The 12,039-nt window shown below is 44.7% G+C and overlaps 2 protein-coding genes across 4 annotated transcripts in view; one reads left to right on the forward strand and one right to left on the reverse strand.

The window, feature by feature from the left end:
* The window catches only part of CLCC1 (chloride channel CLIC like 1), a 200,085-nt gene that overhangs the window by 160,684 nt on the left and 27,362 nt on the right, over window positions 1–12,039 (reverse strand). The window lies entirely within an intron of this gene.
* GPSM2 (G protein signaling modulator 2) overlaps window positions 1–12,039 on the forward strand; it is a 40,867-nt gene that overhangs the window by 24,186 nt on the left and 4,642 nt on the right. For 2 of the 3 annotated variants that reach the window (XM_056139029.1, XM_056139028.1), the window contains exons 10-11: window positions 5,301–5,371; window positions 10,758–10,934. In XM_056139029.1, coding sequence (XP_055995004.1) covers window positions 5,301–5,371; window positions 10,758–10,934 — 248 coding nt within the window. The remainder of the gene's footprint in view (window positions 1–5,300; window positions 5,372–10,757; window positions 10,935–12,039) is intronic. The other variant, XM_056139030.1, reaches the window with a different exon arrangement.

A 12,039-nucleotide genomic window follows, 5' to 3' on the forward strand; every position in this document is an offset into this window, starting at 1 on the left:
TCCCAAGCATCTCCAGGAATACTTCCCGAGTGCAGAGCCAAGAATGACCCCTGAGGGGCCGGAGCAATAGTACAGCAGGTAGGGCATTTACCTTGCACACAGCTGGCCCAAGTTCAATTCCCGGTATCCCATATGGTCCTCTAAGCACTGCCAGGAGTAATTCCTGAGAGCAGAGCCAGGAGTAACCCATGAGCATTTCTGGGTGTGACCCCGCCCCCCCAAAAAAAAGAACAAAAAAAACCCCTAGTATCGCTAGGTATGACCAAAAACTTTTTAAAAAAAACAGAATGTAACATGAGTGACATCCCTACTTCCTAATTCCATGAGAATTTTGATCTAAACCCTTCCCATTAAGAAAATAACAAACAAGATTTTGTAAGTGAGAGTCACTGAATACTCAAGAAAATTAATTCCAATCTAGTCTTGTTGAAAATAGGTTAGCCCCCCCAAAATTTAAAGTAGACACAATACAAGAAATATAAGTTATAAGACAGTTTATTCATGAACAAAGTACGAAACTTCCTGAACAGAGTATGAGCAAACCAAATCCAGCAATATATTTAAAGAAAGACAGGAATACAAGTAAATTGAATATTAAAAATTCATTTATGGAGCCAGAGAGATGGTACAGCAGGCAGGCCGCCTTCCTTGCACACAGCTGACCCAGGTTCAAGTCCCAGCATCACCTATGGTTTCCCGAGTCTGCCAGGGCTGACCCCTGAGCACAGAGCCAGGAACCAGCCATGAGCACAGCCAGGTGTATCCCCGTCCCAATAAGTAAAAAATTAAAAGCCAACAATGTGGTAAAGGAGTATAAAATAACCCCACTATCCAAATACAAAAGTCGTCCTATTACATGTCAGTGTTCCAGGAAGAGACTGTGGTGGAGCACGTGGTGGATGAGCCCTTGGATTTGATGCCCAGCATGGCATGATCCCCTGGGTACCAAGTTGGGAGCAGCCCCAAAGCACTTCAGGTTGTGGCCCCAAAATAAAACTAGAGTCAGACTGGAAAGAATAAAATCTGACTAAACACCGTTAGTACCAGGAAGGTCTGATGGAGCCAAAGAGAGAACAGTGGGTGTGGCACTGGCCTTGCATGCGGCCTACCTGGGTTGACCCCCTCCCCCGCTTTCCACATGGCCCCCTGAACCCCTTCCACGGTGACCCCTGAATGCAGAGTCAAGAATAAGCCGAGAGCTGCTGGTGTCACCCAGATCCCCCATCCCTACACCTCAATTAAAAAATGTCTGATATTGTAAACTTGGAAGAATAGAAAGCAGCTGACTAGAAGAAGCTAATATTGTATCTCTGTTAATATCAGGTGTCCTTAAAAGTAAAAGGTCTTGGGGCTGGAGCCATAGCACAGTGGGTAGGGTGTTTGCCTTGCACGTGGCTGACCTGGGTTCAGTCACATATGGTTCCCTGAGCACCGCCAGGGGTAATTCCTGAGTGCAGAGCCAGGAGTGACCCCTGTGCATCACTGGGTGTGAGCCCCCCCCAAAAAAAAAAGCAAAAAAAAAAAGAAAAGTTCTTGTTAGAAATGAAAGCGAGACAGTAGTTCTCCACAGTGATTAAGACTTTAAATCAGAGGCCCCGAAATAGTGCAGGGGGTCAGGTGCGTCCCTTGCGATGTGGCCAGCCCTGTGATCCCCAGAACTGCATGGCCCTCTCCCGGCACCACCAGGGATCACTCCTGACCACAGAGCATAGTCACTAAGCATCTCTAGGTGGGGCCCAAGCCCTTTCCCCCCCCCCCACACACAAAAAAAAATCACCAGGAATAATCTGTGCTGAAATTTGTATATGAGCAGGAACTCTAGTGATACATCATCAGGGCACTTTATAACACCCAAAAAGGAAAAATACCCAATGATAAGGGGACATTTAAACACATCCCTAATTCCTCTTAATAGCGGACCAGATATTGTAAAAGATCTCAAATTTTAAAAAATTGATATAAATTCAGTGCATTGTCAAGTAAATCCCAACAGTGCTTTTGTGAAACATTTTGAGGTTATCACTATATATATGAAATACCTGAGAAAACTCAAAGCACTCTTGATAAAAGATGAGAAGTCCTGTCTCTACAAATTGGAAGGTCAAAAATATGCAGTAGTTGAGGTGGTGTGCTGGTGGCAGAGACAAGCAGACCAGAGCTTAATGAAATGAAATAGCCCCTGTTTAGTCTATACTTCTGTTATTTACATGGGGGGGGGGACTAATACTTCACAGAACAATTTATTCTTGATATATTAAGAATTAAACGTGGTGGCTAGATCGTATGGGGTTAATTTGCTTGCCTCGAGTGCAGTCAACCCCAGATCTAACCAAAAAAAGAAAATCAGGCAATTACCCTAAGTTGCATCCCAAAGAAATGACTGGGTTGGCCTTTGAATCCGGGCTTAGGCAGTCTGCAGACACCAGCTGCATTCGTGACAGCAGAAGGTAAGATTTTCTCAAGACACAAAAACAAATCATTAAGGAAGGTGGGCCTTGAAATTCAGTACTTCATTTCACCTGTAGGAAATACATAGAGATAAAACACAAGTTGGGAGGATGTAGTTGCCCCAAATGTGATTCTAAAAGGAGATCGAACCTGTATGAGAACTGAATTCGAAGCAAGACATCCCGGATAGAAAATAAACAGAATATGAACAATTCAATAGACAAAAGCAATTAACAGAAGGAACCCCATTGGTCATAAATACCTGAAAAACATATTTAACCTCATTTTCATTTTGCTCTTGTTGTTTTGGGGCCACTCCTGGTGGTTATCAGGACTTACTCCTGGCCCTGCACTCAGGGGTCACTCCTAGTGAGCTCAGAGGACTGACTCTGTGGGGTGCCAGCGATTGAACCTGGGTCAGCCTCGTGCAAGGCAAGTGTCCAACCTGCTACCCTATTCTCCAGCCCCTATTTTCAGAATTATTAGCTTATCAAATGAGAACATGTAAATATGTAAATATATAGATATAAAAATGTGTTTCCTATTATTTTAACTATGAAGTATACAAAGTTTATTTGAAATTAGTTTTAGATGTACAAATAAATATACACTAAGAGACATTTCCAGCAACTCCTATACTACATAATAACAATAGCAATCAGCCAAAATCAATCACTTCCTAGATTTAAAATGGTAACAAAAATGTTTTAGACTACACATATCAGTTTGAATCTCATAGACATAAGTTGCTCAAAGGAAACAAGAGAATATAGTACAGTGGGAGACTACATAATGTTAGATAGTCTGTATTGCCTAGGTATATGTCGTACTGTAGCACTATCCTCCCATTGATCATCGATTTGCTCGAGCGGGCCCAGTAACGTCTCCATCGTGAGACTAGTTGTTACTGTGTTTGGCATATCAGATATGTCACGGGGAGCTTGCCAGGCTTTGCCGTGCGGGCGAGATACTCTCAGTAGCTTGCTGGGCTCTCCGAGAGGGGTGGACAAATCAAACCCGGGTCGGCCGGGTAGTTCGCATGCAAGGCAAACGCCCTACTCACTGTGCTATCACTCCAGCCCAGATATATGTAAATAGTGAAATTATATATATTTTTTTATTTTTATATATATATTTTTTGCTTTTTGTTTGGTTTTTGTTTGTTTGTTTGTTTTTGGTTTTTGGGTCACACCCGGTGATGCTCAGGGGTTACTCCTGGCTCTGCACTCAGGAATTACTCCTGGCAGTGCTTAGGGAACCCTATGGGATGCTGGGAACCAAACCCGGATCAGCCGCGTGCAAGGCAAACACACTGCCTCCTGTGCTATTGCTCCAGCCCCTATTTTTTGCTCTTTGGATCACACCCGGTGATGCACAGGGGTTACTCCTGGCTCATGCACTCAGGAGTTACTCCTGGCGGTGCTCGGGGAACCATATGGGATGCTGGGACTCGAACCCAGGTCAGCTGTGTGCAAGGCAAATGCCCTAACTGCTGTGCTGTTGCTCCAGCCCCCTTATATATTTTTTAAAAGTGTTCAGGGAACTGACTCAAGGCTAGAGTGGCAGGTCTGACCCCAGCATGGCCAAAAGAGGCCCAGGAAAACAAAACAAAAACTCGGCAGGGACAAGGAAAGCTTAGGTTCTACAAGGAGGACTGAAGATGTTCATAAAGTTTCTTGGGTGTTTTTATTCTTTTTTTTTTTTTTTTTTTTTTTTTTTGTCAGAGGGCCTCCTACGTGCTTTGGATGCCTGGGTCCACTCCCAGTAATACTCAGTAACTCAGTGGCCAAAGAGTGATGCTTGGGAACGAGCCGTGGCAGGGGCCGCTGAACCTTGGGGCCACACCCACAGTGCCGGGAGAAAGGGTGGTGCTGGGAACTGAATGTAGGGCTTCCACATGCCAAGCATAGACCCCCGTCTGCCAGGCCTGCCCCCCCCCGTCAGAGTTCTCTCCCTGGCACATGGCTGCTTTCTCCCTGCCCCCCCCCGTGGTTACTCTCAGAAAAAGTGTTGGGGGGCCACATAGTACCGGGAGCAAATGGGGTTCACTCAGTGTGCACCCAAACTCGTGACCCTCGATCTCTCTGCCTCCCCATGGCTTGTTTCATAAGCTAGGTACAAGGCATCACGTAATTCCATAGAACTTTCCCTTTAAGGGGGCTAGAGAGATAATACAGCAGGTAGGGCACTAGGCTGGCATATGGCCAATGCAGGTTCGGTCCCCAGATGATCCCCTGAGCCCCTTTAGGAGTAATCCCTGAGCATTACTGGCTGTGACTCCCAAAACCAAAACACACCCCCAAAATACCCTTGAAAAATTGTGGTCATTAAAAGGATGACTTGAAGTGAAATTATATTTGTTGTTTAAAAAATTTGAGGATTTTTACTTTCTGTTTGGTATTATCTATAAGATCTGAACATGGAAAAGGATAGCTTAAAAAGGAGTAACAGTGTAGTAGAGGGGATGTTATTTTTATTCTTATTGCAAAATTAAAGACCAAAGGCCTTGTCCTTAGGTTCTTACTTAAGCCACTTTCCGGTTTGGATTTCTTAAGAGATGTGTGGATAAAGTAGAACCCATTATTATAAAGCGCCTTGTCTAAATTAAGGGGCAGTGTTCGTAACCAAAGTTAGTTTCCAACCAAAATTCAACTTCCTCACATCAAAGCATCCTAAGGGAGTGTACCTTCTATTTTTATGTAGTTGGTAAGTGAAATTATTATTCTTAATATGTGTTTGTACATTTCTCCTCTGCCGTGAGTCTGTATAACTGACTTGAAAGCTGCGCCACATAGAGATGCTGGGTTTTCAGTCTTAGGCTTTTGCTTTAATAAATTGACTTTTTCACAAAGGTGCCCGTCCCAAGTTTGGACGCCGACACAGCATGGAAAACATGGAACTTATGAAGCTGACACCGGAAAAGGTTGGCAGTTTTTATGTCTTAAAACTTTTTCATTTGCTAACAAAATATTTTTCTAACTTTCAGTGTAAATGAAATATTAAGCTTGGACTTTGTTCTGAGTACTGCTTTAAAAGTTTTCCATAGAGAAGCATCAGGGGAAAAAAAAAAAACAAACTATAGTACCAAAGAAGTGTGTGCAGTTTGCTGCTGTCGAAGACCCTTGTCTTCCTTGTAGCTGTGTAACACATTCCTGGAAGTATCTGTAAGAAACTTGGCAATACCAGCCTCTGGGAAGAGGATTGAGTAGGTGTCTGGGTTAAAGGGAATAATTTTTATAGCTTGAAACATCTGAATATTTTACCATGTATATGTATGGATTTGACTTTAATAATTAGGTAAATCAAAACAGCAAAGAACCACCCCCCCCCACCCCCCAGTAACAGAGCAGCATTGGTAAGATTAAGGATCAAGAAGAAGCTTTTATTAACCATATGTTTGAAAAACTTATTTTTAACTGCACTAGGATGCATCTTCTCTGGGGTCGTCTTTCTTTCTTTCTTTCTTTCTTTCTTTCTTTCTTTCTTTCTTTCTTTTTCTTTCTTAACAGAATAGAAATTTTATATCTAAGGAGTTTATTAGAGGATAAATCTAGTCTGCTTTGCTTTCCCTTTTCTTTTTTACCAGTGCCAAGGATCAAAACCAGGGCCTTCCCCACATGCAAGACAAGGTGCTCAGCCACTGACCTGCACCCTGTTTTAGGCTGTTTTCCTCCACCTGTTTAATTTCATCTTGTTGGTTTTGTTTTGTGGTTTTGGGCCATACCTGGCAATGGTCAGAGGTTAGTCCTGGCTCTACACTCAGGCTTTACTCTGGGAGGTACTCAGGGGAGGGACCATATAGGATGCTGGGAATCAAACCCAGGTTGGTTTCGTGCAAGGCAAACTCCCTACCTACTGTATTATCACTCCTGCCTCTAATTTTATCTTGTTAAATTAGACTCTTGTTCCTTAAGAAAAAAATATAGTGCATGTTTTTAATACCTTCTATCAGATGTTCAGTTCAGGGGTCAGGGAGATGGTTCAGTGAGTTGAGCACAGGCTTGGCCAAGCACAGGAGACCCAGGTTTGGTCCCGGCTCATGGTCTTCCCAGCAGTCGGAAGTTGCCCCACAAGCAGCAAAGAAGTCCCTGAGCACTACCAGGTGTATCCCCACCTCCAGTGTGTGTTTAATATGATAACCTTAGAACATCATTTCAAAAAGAAAATCAGAATTATTGGGACTGGGGTCAAAGAGATAGTGTGGGGATTAAGGTGCAAGCCTTACATGCGGCCAACTTCCTTGATCCCTGGTACCTCAGCGGTTCCCTGAGAGCCTCCCCACCCCCTACCCCCGCAGTGCTGCATCCTCAGCACCTCACAGCGAATCACCAAAACGGTTGGCCCCCAAATTTAAAACCAAAAAAATTAGTAACTTTGTTCATTATTTATTTTGAACATTTATTAAATTGCTTGAGCAAATTGATGAACAACGGGAGGACAGTGCTACAGTACATTTATTTAAATAAATCTATTTAAAAAATTTATTTAATAAATCTTTAATAAATATTCATATTTATTCGTTTTATATTTTTATGTGAGTATTAATATAATCATATAAAGAACATCTTTTCATGTTCTTAAATATTCTTTTGTCTAATTGTTATAGTTAAGGGAATAATTTCTATTTTTTTAAATTTTGTGGGTCACACCCAGCAATGCTCAGGAGTTACTCCTGGCTCTGTGCTCAGAAACTACTCCCAGGGGTACTTAAGGGACTATATGAGGTGCCGGGGATCAAAGAGAGGCCAGCTGCATGAGAGTCAAACACCTTACCCACTGTACTCTGTCTCCAGCCCTGATTCCTAATATTTTTAATGTTGACTTATGTGTGAGTACTCATATGACCAACATCTAGTGGACTTTCTCTTATGCTCAGTTTTTCAGCAATTTTGAAACTATCAGAGTTGTTTAAACATCTTAATTTCTAAAGATTTTATGTTTGCCTCCTTTGAGTAGTTTAAGTTTTCAAATTATCACTTTTGGGGGGGCTCTATCCTGCTGGGTTCCAAGGCCCATGAACGTCTTGAGTTACCTCTTCCATCCCCTCATTATTTCCTAAACAAGAAAAGTTTGTCAATTTTGGTATCTTTTCCTCCTCCTAGAAGGAACTTTCTAACTTGCAACTAACTTAGCTTGTGGCAGCTGGTGCTAAATGGTAAATCTGTAAAAAATATTACCAAATTCACCTCTGATTTTCCAGGTGTCAAATGGTGATCGATTTTTTGGTATAAATTAAGTGTCTTAGTAGAATTGGTTCTTGGCATTGGTTTCTTTTCCTTAAAGCTGTCAAAAAATTATTTTGCTACTCTCAGCAAAGTAGTGTTTATAAGGAAAAGGGCTATTTTGAGTTTTAAGATTTCTCTTGGGAAAGAGAGCAGCTGGAGAAACTTTTTTTTGTTTGTTTTTTGCTTTTCGGGTCACACCCAGTGATGCTCAGGGGTCACTCCTGGCTCTGCACTCAGGAATCACTCCTGGCGGTGCTCGGAGGACCATATGGGATGCCGGGGATCAAACCCGGGTCGGCCAAGTGCAAGGCAAAAACCCTACCCGCTGTACTATATCTCTGGCCCACAGCTGGAGGAACTTTTGCAGGGGACCATGGGTCTTTTTTCCATTGAAAAAGAAAAGTGTCTCTTTTTTTTTCTTTTTTCTTTTTTTTTGGGGGGGAGGGGGTCACACCCGGCGATGCACAGGGGTTACTCCTGGCTCTTCACTCAGGAATCACTCCTGGCAGTGCTCAGAGGACCATATGGGATGCTGGGAATCAAACCTGGGTCACTGCGTGCAAGGCAAATGCCCTACCCACTGTGCTATCATGCCAGCCCCGAAAAGTGTCTTTTTCTTCATTACTGTTTGATTTATATTATTTAGATGGTCTAAGGGGGTCAGTTAGGGGTGTTTCGGCAGCACTCAGAGGACCACATGTGGTGCTGGGAATGGAACTACTGTCAGCTTCATGGCAAGGCAAATCCCCCACCCCTCATACTATCTCACTAGTCTCTTGTGATGTCGTTTATAAGAAAAAAATTGTTTGATTATTCAAATGACTAAAATACATTTCTCCTATGTATCTGGCTTTCATGTCCGGTACTTGGAACTCCCTCCGTGTAGAGAGAGGTAAAGGCCTTATTTATGTTAAACAGGTGACTTTGAGGGAGCTCTTATGGGGGTGTGCTTACTGCAAAATGGGCAGTACTGCCCCCTGGGTTGGACTGGTAGGACTGAAGAACAAAAACTGGCAGTACTTCCTGGTACAGGTAGGGGGCACTGTTTGCTTAACACCGGGAGGCCAGTACTGCCATCTGTGCTCATTGAACCACATTCAGCTGTGAGCCACCGGTGGTACACATCAGTATCAGCGTGTTAAAGGCAGGACAGCTCCCAGTGGGGCGCTGAGATTATCTGCAAGGGGGCGGGAACCATTTGGGGGCCTCTGGAATGTTTAGTCAGAAGGATCTGAGCTTCTCAGCCCCTCCTGAGGGACACGCGTGGGTTCAGTCATCAGTGCTGGTTATGTGACCGGCCCTGTGTGTAGCCGCCTTCGTGACTGCGCCCACGTCGGCACCATTGGGGGTGTCTCTACCCACCCACCACCTCCAGCCAGTTGTTCTGAACTTCACTCCTTGTAACAAACGGGTGCTCTGGTGAGCTCCTGGGTTTCCCAAATGCAGACAGATGCCTTAGCCAAGTCATTGAACCTGAAGAAAGGCTTTGCGGCCCCTGGCTTACGGGTGTTTGGTCCAAAGCCAGGGCTGGCTCCTGGGGCACGGGACAGTGCTGGGTACTGGCTCCGGGTGAGCTCGGGACTGCGCTGAGTCCTCGCGGGCTTTGCTGGCGCATGAGAGCTGCTGGCTGGGGTGGGGACACCCTCACCCCCACCCACAGACCTGGTCTCAGGACACAGGCGCACTTGTCCTAACTGTGCGAAGTCTAGAACTCTTGGTTGAACCTTTTTCTTCCTAATTTTGAAGACGGTTTCATTATTGTTTCTGTTGAGAAGTCCAGAAGGCATAGAAACGTTTCGATGTTCTGTTTGGGGTCCACCCCCAGTGCTGGCTGGGTTGAGGGGCTTCCCTGGCCTGGTTTCCAGAGGTTCCTTCTGGTGATGCATGGAGCAGCGTACCAGGACCCCACCCAGGTGCCAGTGACAAAGCTCTAGGCAGCCAAAATTTTGTGGTAGGCTCTTTCCCCGTCCCGTTGTTCTTGGTTGCGGTTCTTGCAAGTCTCAGGCCCAGTCTGGTTCTGTAGCTGCAGGGGCCGCACACCTACAGGAGGACCTCACTCTGCACCAACGCAGGCCCTGGAATGAGCCATCATGTGGCTCCCAAGCAGTGCTCAGAGCCACTCTCACTGATCATTGACCACAGGGACAGTTTGGTGGCAGGGATGAGCCCCAGGCCTGCTGCACTCCGAGCCCTTGGAACTCTCTCCCCAGGCCAGTCAGATTTCAAAGCAATTTGTACCTAAAGTAATATTTTACTCTGTTCCTAACCAAATTTTATTTCTTTTATGGGATTTTTGCAACGTTGGTTTTATTTTTGGTTTGGGGGCCATGTGCTTGGACAACCGCGTGCAGTGCCAGGATTCAGTCTGGTGCTTGGGCCAAAGCCACATGCTAGGCAAGCCTTTATCTTTGTACAATCTGTCTAATCCCCAGACATGGTTTTCTTCTCTTGTTTTGGTTTGGTTTGGTTTGGTTTTTTGTTGTTGATAGCTTTTTGGGTCATACTTGGCGATGCTCAGGGGTCACTCCTGGCTCAGAAATTACTTTCTTTTCTTTCTCTTGGTTCTTTCTTTTTGGAGGAGGGACACATCCAACTGTGCTCAGGGACCACTCCTTAGGGGACCATATGGGGTGCCTGGGATTGAAACTGGGTCAGCTATGTGCAGAGTGGGAGCCCTCTCCTCTTGTACTATCCCTCTGGCCCTCTTATTTTTAAGTTCTTAAAGGTCATTTTTGGGGCCAGAGTGATAGATAGTGCAGTGGGCAGGGCTCTTGCCTTACATGCCACTGACCCGGGTTCCGTCCCTCGCATCCCATATGCTCCCACAAGCCTGCCAAGAATAACTCCTGAGCACCACCGGCTGTGGCCCCAAACAAAGCCATCATTTTAATGGTTTTCTGAGGAGCCCATAGTATATACAATTGGCATTAGTACTGAAAATAGTGATATGTGGCAGTAAGAAAATTATTATAATCTAACTTCTATGAATGAGTGGAAAGAACAAGTTAATATTATAGAACACTGCAGGTGATCTGTTCATTTTTGTCATTGTTCATGTCCTCATTTCCATTTATAATTTTGCAGGTACAGAACTGGAATAGTGAAATTCTTGCTAAGCAAAAGCCTCTCATTGCCAAGCCTTCTGCAAAGCTGCTGTTTGTTAACAGATTAAAGGGGAAAAAATACAAAAGTAATTCCTCAGCTAAAGTTCTCCAAGATGCCAGTAATTCCATCGACCACCGAAATACAAATCCTCAAAGGGTATGTTTAAAGTCAGTCTTTAAGTCCGAAGTCACTGTCACTGTCCTCCCGTTGTTCATCGATTTGCTCGAGCGGGCCCAGTAACATCTCCAGTATGAGACTTGTTGTTACTGTGTTTGGCTTATCAGGTAACTTATCAGGCTTTGCTGTGCAGGTGAGATACTCTTGGTAGCTTGCCGGGCTCTCTGAGAGGGGTGGAGGAACCAAACCTGGGTCGGCCAGGTTGGCCACGTGCAAGGCAAACACCATACCCACTGTGCTATCACTCCAGCCGAAGTACCCTTTTTATTTTCTTGCATTCATCCTGAGTCCTTTGTATCCCTCTTAGACCTTGTTTCTCAGAGGTCTCCCTAACTCTCTGTCTGACCCCATTCGTAGGGATGTTGCCCCACCTCGACTCTGAGCTCCTAGACTGGGTCCATTCTGGATATGAGGAGATAACGTTCCAGAAACAACTGGTTCCAGTTGTCACTAAGAGACTTCCTATACTGTTAGGAAGCCCGTCTCGTTGGACAGTTTCTAGGAGGGCTGCACTCAGCGGGTGGCGGACGAGGGCTGGGCAGAGCCAGGAGAGGCCTCTGCATAGTCACAGGTTTCTCCCCTCGCTGTCAGTGCAGGAGAAGGTGGCTTTCAGGAAACTGATCTCAGCCCAGATTTTATTCCACAAGAGACAATCTGTAGTACAGCTATCCCATCCCCTCATAAATAATGCAAGCCTCTGAGAAAGGGATTTTTTTTTTAAAGAACAGATCACCGTTGTCCCTCTTGTCAGCATTCCATGCCTATCTATCTGCTTTTTATCAGTTTTTTCTCATGTTATTCACAAAAGGGAATGTTAATATATAAGAATGGCTCAAAGCAGAATTGCAATTCAAGAAAGACCCATTTGGACTGGAGCTAGATCTCAGCTGTAGGTTCATATGGGATGCCAGGGATGGAACCTGGATTGGCCACATGTAAGGCAAGCGCCCTATCTGCTGTCTTATCACTGCAGCCCCTAAGTGATGACTTTAAGAATCTAACAAGAGGGACCAGAGTGTAGTATAAGAGTGGGGGGCTTTTGCCTTGTGTATGAGGTTTAGGTTTAATTCCCAGCAGAGGAGAA

Source organism: Sorex fumeus, unplaced genomic scaffold (genome assembly GCF_029834395.1).
Source record: "Sorex fumeus unplaced genomic scaffold, SorFum_2.1 ptg000131l, whole genome shotgun sequence".
NCBI classification, from domain to species: Eukaryota; Metazoa; Chordata; class Mammalia; order Eulipotyphla; family Soricidae; genus Sorex; species Sorex fumeus.